Source organism: Scylla paramamosain, chromosome 45 (assembly GCF_035594125.1).
Source record: "Scylla paramamosain isolate STU-SP2022 chromosome 45, ASM3559412v1, whole genome shotgun sequence".
Classification (NCBI taxonomy): domain Eukaryota; kingdom Metazoa; phylum Arthropoda; class Malacostraca; order Decapoda; family Portunidae; genus Scylla; species Scylla paramamosain.
The window spans coordinates 182501-192500 of NC_087195.1; the positions used below are offsets into that span (position 1 = coordinate 182501).

Genomic DNA, 10000 nt, shown 5'->3' on the forward strand with positions numbered 1-10000 from the left:
TCCAGTACAAATCAGAATCACTAATGTAAAGTCTTTGTGTCAATGCATACTTGTGGCAAGAAATATATTTGAAGCAATGCTATATATCTTAAAAAAAAAAAAAAAAATCTTGAATATATATCAAAAAAGAGTATATAAATGGTTAGAGTTAGTTTCAGTTTTCAAAAGGCAAGAATATAATAACCCTTACTGTGCCTCTTGTTATCAGAGGTGTTTTGGTTGAGGCAGAAGGAAACAGTAATGGTTGTGAGATGTTAGGAGTGAGCAGATCAAACAATCCTCTTCCTGCTTATGCCTCATTGGTTCAGAAGGTTGTGTAATACTGAAGGCAGGAGAAGAGATTAATGTCCCTCTCAGCACACAGGAAGAGGGGAAGGTTAGCAGCCACTGTTTGGTAAATATACAGGAAGAAAATAAAGCAGCCATAGTTTTAAAGCTTAGAAATTGTTGGGCCTTTCTATGGAAGTGTGTGGCCAGCTGTGGTGTGCCTAAGCTCCTGGGGTGTAGTGTAAGTAGGGTGGTCCGCAAAATGGTCCAGGGATATAAGAATGTGTGTGTGTGTGTGTGTGTGTGTGTGTGTGTGTGTGTGTGTGTGTGTGTGTGTGTGTGTGTGTGTGTGTGTTGCCCAGTGTTGGGATTGCAAGCCTGGTGGTATACAGACAGACAGAAACTGCAATGAACATTTTTGAAAGCTTTTAAATTGTAACGTGCAAGCCTATATAAATTTCTCCAAAGATTTTTCATAAGAAATTGTATATGCATGCTTTTAGAGGAATTGAATATGTACGTTTTTAGAGGACCTAGAAGGTAACGCATGGTTTTTGGAAGGTATCGTAATTGTAGACACTATGATGCTGTGAAGGCCAACACATTGTCAATCCATTGTTCTGCCCATGAGTTATATACATCGTTATTAAGAGGCCTTAAAACTGCTCCCAGTTTTCAGAAGTGAGCTGGTTAGGTTAGGAGAGGCAGGAATGTCCTTCTCTGTAAGCAAGCCAGGCAGTCATTCATTCCATTACACATAGAGGTTGAAACATTGATACAAGTTAGCTAGATAATCTTCCATTTTATATAGGAAGAGAGGATGCATAGATAGGTAAGTAAAAGTCTTCCATTCTTTATATAGGAAGAAAGTATAGATTATCTTATTTAGAGGTGATGGTTCTGAAGGAAGGAGGGAGATTACTTCGCAGAGCATGAAGGAGTGAAGTGATGAAAGGGCAGATTGAGAAAAGAGTTGATGGTTTTGAAGGAAGGAAAGAAGTGTAGAGCATACAGGAAGGAAGTCAAGTGATAATTGATGGCAGTGCAAAAAAGGAGGGCAAGAAGTCATGAAAGGCAGCTACCCTTGGCTTGCAGGAAGAGGTAGAAAGTTATCTGACTGAAGCATCACCTCCTTGTGTGTCTATGAGAAGAGGTGCAGCAAGGTCTCAAGAGTAACAGAGTAACTTAACTAAATACTTCTTTCGTGCAATGATGAGACACACTTGGGCATCTCCTGCTTGTGTTTATAGGAAAAGGTGCAGCCCATTTCCTCAGACAATGTACAGACAGACAGAAACCATTGGTTTGAAACTGAAAGTACATAAAGAAGAGGTAGTAGAGTTTGCATTAGGAACAGATATTTATACAACAAAGACTAAAAAGAACAGAACACAAAAGACACACGACTGATGAGTGTGAATGGCTGGCTTTGAGAGTTCATGCACAGAAAATAAGTGACCGAGGTTTTAAGAGTATTATAAGAATGCCGGGTTCTGAATGTTTTTCTATTGTTTCAAGACATTACGAGAAGAAGTGACTGGCTTTGCAAGTTATGAGTTTTATAGAATGAATGTAAGGAGGATGACAGAATTTATGAGTGTTACACCTTCTAACACAGCCTGAAGACATGCAAGGACTGGCTTTGTTGTAAGGAACAGTGAGTGAAGAAGGTAAGGAGGATGACAAAATATGAGTCTCAAGTCTCCTAACCATGTGAAGAAGACATGCAAGAACAATGACTGGCTTTGTTGTGAGTAAGGATGACTGGCTTTGTTGTGAGTAAGGAAGATAACAAACAACATATCCACATTCCAGAGACAAGCGATACCACTCATCACTGCCCCACACCGCCTACGCATTCTTTGGCTTCATCCCGACGGAAGTGAGGAGCGTCGACGCCGGGCCGGGCAAACCATTCTGGGCCGTGTACGTCTTGACCAGGTCCTGCACCGCCTGGAGGTCCACCTTGACTGGGCAGAAGTCCTCCACATCATCAAACTCGTCCTCCTCAGCAGCAGTAGGAGCAAGAGTGTCTGCGATCTTTGTGCCGGCGAGCTCCTCCTCCATCTCCTTCATGTACTGCCTCATCTGTGCGCCCTTGGAAGAGGAGGTGGAGGAGGAGGAGCCGTCCGAGTGCTGGGAGGTGTTGGAGGACTTGCGGCTCAGGCTCACGTCCTGTCCGTCCTCCCCCTCGTAGCTGCTCATGCCTGAAGATTCATCCTCAGAGTTGCACCAGTAGTCGTCCTCTGGCACTCCAGACTCTGTAAGTGGAGTGTGTGATATTTGCTTGTTGTCACTGATGGTATAATGCAGTGTTTGTGATGGCAGCAGTCTTTGGAGAGTGTCTTGGAGAGTGTAATGAGAACAAGTTGTTGTTTTGGAAGGGGGAGATGAAAGGAGTTTTGGTGACTTGATGATGAGAAGACGGTAGGTGGAAATAAATGTGTGGAAGAAGGTAAAGGAAGTGATAGCTAATGTGTGGCAAAGCTGCAGGCATGGAGGTGAAGTGATGGTAGACTGCTGGATGTTTGTAATATGTGAACTGGCAAGAATGAGCCAGATGAGCAGAGAAAGACAGTTATTGCAGCTGTAGCAACCACCACCTGATGACCACTTCAGAGCATATGAAGAGCATCATCATGTTTTTGCAAATATCTTCTAAACAAACAATTGGATCAGTATGACATTTTGGTACAGCTTGTTTGACACTATGCCCTGATTGGTGGCACCTCAGTGCATTCATTGTTAGTGTGTTTCATGAAGGAAATTCACTCTTGGCTGTGCAAGTGAAGCTGGCAGGAGCTGAAGAGACATCTTGACTGGGGAAGGTTTGACATGATGTTGTTGTGTGTAAATACTGGGTATAGCAGAAGGAAGGCAAGGACAGAGGAAGAGGAAGACAGGAGTGGAGGGATAAGGAGTGGAGTGATACACATCATAACATCACATCAAACCCTTCCCCATGTGAGAGTGTCTCATCAGCTCCTGCCAGCTTTGCCTGCACACAGCCAACAGTGAATTCCTTCATGAAACACAGTTGCAATGCACTGTGGTGCCATCAATCAGGGGCACAGTGTCAAACAAGCTGTGCCAAACTGTCATAATGATCCAAATGTTTGCTTACAACAAATTTGCAAACCATGATGCCTCATAGGCTCTGAAATGGTTAGTGGTAGAGGCAACGTCACTCTAAACAAGCAACAAGGAAGTATTTGAACAGAGAGAGTTAGACTTTTCTGCATTGGCCATCTATCTATTAGGGGACACTGCTGGAAGAAATGCAGCATCAGAGGGGTAGAGAGAGAGAACCAAATTACTTTAATGATATGTCACTAGTGTAAAGCTAGCAAGTACCACTCTGTTATGGAAGCCAATATAGGCTGCCTGGTGTATATGTTTTGCAAAGTAACCAGAGTTTATTATACTCACCCAGGATGTTTGCCATGGCATCACTGAAAGCCTCTGCATTGAAGTCAATCTTGTTGGAGAATGACGACATCTCAGAACAGTTGGAGACGTCCGATGCCGCAGACTGTGCCGAGACCTTCCGCAGGTGATGCTGGCCCAGGAGTGATGTGGAGACCTTCCTCCCACCTTGGCTGCTCTTCCGCTTGGGGTTGGAAAGCGTGGAGATCTTCCGCTGGGGCACCTCCGCTCCCTCCACATCTGCCATGTGGCCGAAGAAAGCAGAGAGCGAGTCCATCATCTCCTTCTCCGAGGCGGCGCGGGGGCACGTCACCCTTGCCATACTTGGCCTCCAGCAGGCCGTCCAGTGCATCAGGCGTGATCTGCAGCCACCCGTCATCTGTGGAAGCGGCAGGGTGAGGCCGGACCAGGGGGAGGCGGGGCAAGTCGAGCAGTGGTCCAGTAAATACTATGCACTCACTTCCACTGTGTAGCCATTTGGCTTTAATGTTACATTCTCCCACTGCTGACAAAACTGATGATTAATAGATTCTCAGCTGACCACAGGACTTGAGACTGTTGTGAGGGCACTGCTACACACAGTGCAGGGAAGTGTGCCACAGTACTTGACTCTGACCACAACTGTCACATGTGAATCGCAATTTACAAATGTCACTAATGAAAAGTTATGTCCGAATTTCTCATAATATTAGAAAAAAACTATGAAAATATAAGACTTATAATCATGAGTTTGACCCTGCTTTACAGAATTTACATTTATGTTGGAGTCATTCATAAATTGCAGTTCACACTCACAGCAGCTTATTATGGGACTGGCATAAAAGGAATGAATGAATGAATGCATGCACCACCACAACAATACAATGAAATGCTGAATGAAATACAGAGGAAGGCAGAAGAAAAGAATGTGTGTGACTTACCGAGAGACAATGTGAGGAAGAAGGTACAGGAGGAAAAAGTTTTGAGGGAGTGTGGAAAGGATAAGTGAGAGAGACAGCATGCACTACAAGAAGGACAAGACGTCACACCACCCAGACAAGAGTGAACAACAGTGACGCAGACACAGGAAGGCTACGGCCCACACTGGGCGGGTGCCTCACCATCGGGGGGCACCAGGCGGGGTTGACCTTTCCTTGTAGAACTCATGGTCCACGTTGACTTTGGAGAGCAGCTTGACCACCATGGCGCCCCAGGGTGAGGTCGTCGCCATCTTGGCTGCCCTGGCCCTGCACCACATGGCTCTGGAAGTACTGCCGCGCGTTCTGCTCCAGGTCCCTGTACAGCTGAGACCCCTCCAGCTCACCCTGTGTGTGTGCCAGTGTTAGTCATGGCCAACACATTGAAGTATTTCTCCATGTGTGAGTTTAGGTTTATTTATTTTTTTTATGCATATGCATCTGTGGGGAAATAAAGATTAATCAATGTATCTCTCTATCTGTGTCTAGGATTCAAACCTATCTACATACCAGGCCAGCAATCCTGCACAATCCAGACAAGGCACTGCACATGCACGCACTCGCGCACACACACACCACTAAACTATGTTAAATGTCTTCAACTAGTGGTAATTTACAGTGCAGCTATTAGTAGTTTACACTGTTCAACTATGTGTGTGTGTGTGTGTGTGTGTGTGTGTACCTAGTTGTGTTTACCCAGTAGTGAAATACAGTACAAGAGCCACACTAGACTCATGCTGTCCCATCTACATATCAATTTTTATCCAACTTTTCTTTAAATTTATGGACGGTCTTGGCACACACAGTCTCAATGATAAGTTTCACCTACATGGAAATAATAAAAAATGCTAACACTAAAGATGAAACTGAGGGAAATGGATGATGCAACACCATTACAAACAAACACACTTTGAACACAAAGCTGTCCTCTAAACTACCCCTTCTAAAATAAATCAACATAACACACTTAACCCATCTGGAAACAATAAAAACACAATACAACAACAGCATGAAATTCAGGAGGGAAGTGACAAACATGAGAACCATCCACACCACCAAGAAACACACAGGGCCACAACGTCTTACCCTAAAGTAGCCCTTCTCGGTGAGCGCCTTGTGGTAGCGCAGCCATCGGGGATCCGGGGCGGCAGGGGGTTGGGTGGGCAGATCCGGGGCTGTGGCGGTGGGGGTGGAGGATGGGGTGACGCCACCAGCACTGCACACCAGCAACTCAAACCCACATGCCTGAAACACATGAGAGAGAGATTAGTGACATTCCTTTTAGTGGGAGAAGGTGTGTCAGTGTGGGGTGCAGTGACAAGGGAGAGGGAGACAGACAGAGACTGTTAAAAGATACAAAACAGAACCAACACAGGTCACACCATCACAGCAACCCTTACTCAATCCTACAAACTAGTCACAACAGCTCCACTCCTCACCAGCTTCATCCCAATATCGTGCACTTTGAAGTTTGGGTTGGAAGGGTGTGGCAGGTCCCATCCCACGCGTGTGTCAGGAGAGTAGCGCTGCGAGGTGAGCTGCGCATACAGAGCCTTGCTGAAGCGCACTGCTGTAGTCACTCTGGTCTCCGGCGGGAAGTGTCGCATCACTCTTAGCACCTGTCGAGAGGACGGCCACAGTCACACTTCTAATTAAGGTGAGGCCCTAGAGTGTATGTGTGTGTGACGTGAATGAACTGATCTCTCATTTGCTTTAATCTGAGTTACTACTACAACTACTATTATTATTATTATTATTATTATTATTATTATTATTATTATTATCATTTATAAACTGGGTCCTTTTTGGGGGTCTAATAATAATAATAATAATAATAATAATAATAATAATAATAATAATAATAATAATAATAATAATAATAATCGGTTTATTTCTTGGAAGCCTTATACAATTAAAAAATCCACATTACATACTAACATATTAACAAACATATTAACTAACATGCACACTACATTTTAGACATACATTAACCCCTGGGAAGTATTTTAAAGATACTACGGCTGCCACTCACCTGACCTCACCTGACCAACTTAGAACACCAGGCAAGGGATGGGCATTTCCTATTTTGTTTTTCTTTTCCCAGGGATTTGTTTGACCTGTGACCTGGCCTGTGTGTGTGTGTGTGTGTGTGTGTGTGTGTGTGTGTGTGTGTGTGTGTGTGTGTGTGTGTGTGTGTGTGTGTGTGTGTAATTTATTTGTTTAATTTTTCTTATATAATTGCTGTGGTTTCTTCCCTGCCCTTGTATTCTCTCTCTCTCTCTCTCTCTCTCTCTCTCTCTCTCTCTCTCTCTCTCTCTCTCTCTCTCTCTCTCTCTCTCTCTCTCTCTCTCTCTCTCTCTCTAAGACAATGCTATGATTGCAAAACGCACTTCTTCCTCATGTCCTTCCTCTTCCTCCTCCTCCCCCTCCTCCTCCTCCTCCCATACATCAGGAAGTGGAGGGAGGATCATGTGACCTACATACCAAAAGGGGAGAGGAGGAAGGAAGGAAGAGAAGGGAGGAGAGAAGGGAGATCAGTCTTGCCCCCCTCCTTCCCCCTCACCCCTCACCCATTGATTGACCCATAAAGTGACCACAATACACTATACATCATGTTTTTGTTCACCCTCTCTCTCTCTCTCTCTCTCTCTCTCTCTCTCTCTCTCTCTCTCTCTCTCTCTCTCTCTCTCTCTCTCTCTCTCTCTCTCTCTCTCTCTCGCGTATTAGTCATCGTCTGATCATTTTTCTAGTTCACACGCAACCTACACACACACACACACACACACACACACACACACACACACACGTACACACGTCTCACCACAATTTGACCTTTCCCATAAACCACTAACTACTCTCTCTCTCTCTCTCTCTCTCTCTCTCTCTCTCTCTCTCTCTCTCTCTCTCTCTCTCTCTCTCTCTCTCTCTCTCTCTCTCTCTCTCTCTCTCTCTCTCTCTCTCTCTCTCTCTGTGTGTGTGTTTGTGTATACCCCCTCCCTCCCGGTACCTTGTTATCAATGGCGTCTCTCCTGCAGAAGGCGTGCACGGCTGGACCCACAAGCGTCGGGTACTCCCTGAGCAGCGCCGCCACCGCCACGGGCACATAGGCGTGGGCCACGTGTTGCTCCTTGCTGATCTTGCCGGGGTACCTGACGAGGGGAAGATTAGATAAGAGTTAGGAAGGTTACGTACGTTAGGAAGGTTAAAGAAGAGTGAGGAAAGTTAAATAAGAGATTAGGAAGGTTGGTTATGAGATTAGAAAGGTTAGGTAAAAGATTAGGAAGGTTAGACACGAGTTAGGAAGGTTAGATGAGAGTTGGGAAGGTTATACGAGAGATTAAGGAAGATTGGACAGGTGTTAGGAAGGTTAGATAAGAGATTAGGAAGGTTAGACACGAGTTAGGAAGGTTAGATGAGAGTTGGGAAGGTTATACGAGAGATTAAGGAGATTGGACAGGTGTTAGGAAGGTTAGATAAGAGATTAGGAAGGTTAGATTAAGTTAGATTTGCTGGTCCATACACTTAACTATGATAGTAGTAGTAATAGTATGGGTTGATATCAGCGCATCTGTCTCAACACCTGTCTTGATCTCAGTGCACCTGTCTATTGTCGTGCAAACACTAATCTTTTCGCTAACTGATCTGTTTGTTTTCGTTTTCTTCTCTTAGTATATGCGCCTATTAACAGCTGTCTTATTTTCCTCAGTGCATTTGTCTGTTAATAATTTATACACCTGTCTGCACCTGTCTACTGAGTCATTCACCTGTCTGTGGGATAGATAGGTTAATTAAACACGCACATCTGTCTGCTAGAGAGAGAGAGAGAGAGAGAGAGAGAGAGAGAGAGAGAGAGAGAGAGAGAGAGAGAGAGAGAGAGAGAGAGAGAGAGAGAGAGAGAGAGAGAGAGAGAGAGAGAGAATATGGGTAGTTTGTTTCTTATGAGGTAATTAAAAGTTCCCATGACCTCAAATTTTTCCGCCATTTCTACGTATTATTGTTTTTCCTGAGGGGAGGCGAGGCTAATTAGCAGGTGAGGGGCGGAGGAAGGACAGGGCGAGAGATGCACGGGGGAGTGGGAGAAGGAGAGTGAGAGTGAGAGTGGGTGAGAGCGGCAAGGAAGTGACCTAAGACTGTGATGATGAGGGAAAAAGGGAAACCGCAGAGAGAGAGAGAGAGAGAGAGAGAGAGAGAGAGAGAGAGAGAGAGAGAGAGAGAGAGAGAGAGAGAGAGAGAGAGAGAGAGAGAGTAAGAAAGCTCTGCCCTTCTTACCACACGCACGCACGCACACGCACACACACATGGGTACAAAACAATTAAAAAACGAAACAGAAAACCACAAAAAAATGGAAGTAAACCACGACCTTGTGTTTCCCGGAAGAGGAGGAGGAGGAGGAGGAGGAGGAGGAGGAGGAGGAGGAGGAGGAGGAGGAGGAGGAGAAAAATGGCGAATTGACAGAAAAAAAGACAGAAGAACAAGATATTTCAAAACTTGCCTTGCCAACTGAAGAAGAAAAGTGAAATAAAGTGATGTAGTAGTAGTAGTAGTAGTAGTAGTAGTAGTAGTAGTAGTAGTAGTAGTAGTAGTAGTAGTAGTAAGCATCCTCGTATATCAGCAAATATATTACAACTGAAAGATGATGAGGAGGCAGCAGCGAAACATGAGCCCGACCTACACACACCACAAACCAACTACAGAAATGATGCTCAGTGTGAAAAAAATAAAAATAAATAAAATAAATAAATAAATAAATAGCAACATTGTGATTCTCAAATGAAAGTCACGCATTGAACACACTGAGAGAAATGAAGGGCGGGGGAGAAACTTAAGACTACATTTTCAGTTCCTCTTCGCAATTCCACTTCTTTCCAAAGGTTCTAGATGAAGTTGCACTGGTTTGTGTATATACAGTTAGTTGTACAGGCAGACTGACAAGATTTCTACACTGTTAACGGGAGAAACACTCTTGAGAACCTGGCTGATCATCTATGGCCTTTGGAATTAGTCGTGGTGAGAGATCATAGCGTTTCTGAGCATTGGCCTAGGGCGAGAATGAAGATGAGAGAGAGAGAGAGAGAGAGGAGAAACTTTTCCTTTCTCCTTTCCCCGTTTTCTTTCTCTCTCTCTCTCTCTCTCTCTCTCTCTCTCTCTCTCTCTCTCTCTCTCTCTCTCTCTCTCTCTCTTAGCACCTCGTTTCAAATATTCTCACTTTTTTAACGTCAGCAAAATTAAGAAAAAGCGGTGATTTTTTTTAACGTCAGCAAAATTAAGAAAAAGCGGTGACTACTCTCTCTCTCTCTCTCTCTCTCTCTCTCTCTCTCTCTCTCTCTCTCTCTCTCTCTCTCTCTCTCTC

General features: G+C 44.5%; 1 protein-coding gene across 1 annotated transcript in view; it reads right to left on the bottom strand.

Moving 5' to 3' along the window:
* LOC135094289 (protein ecdysoneless homolog) overlaps positions 1-10000 on the bottom strand; it is a 34593-nt gene that overhangs the window by 1589 nt on the left and 23004 nt on the right. The window contains 9 exon segments of the mRNA XM_063994280.1: positions 1-2528; positions 3697-3844; positions 3846-4213; positions 4776-4818; positions 4820-4883; positions 4885-4997; positions 5736-5894; positions 6089-6268; positions 7657-7798. The exon segment at positions 1-2528 is cut by the window's left edge and continues 1589 nt beyond it. Of these exon segments, the coding sequence (XP_063850350.1) occupies positions 2119-2528; positions 3697-3844; positions 3846-4213; positions 4776-4818; positions 4820-4883; positions 4885-4997; positions 5736-5894; positions 6089-6268; positions 7657-7798 (1627 nt within the window). The 3' untranslated portion in view covers positions 1-2118.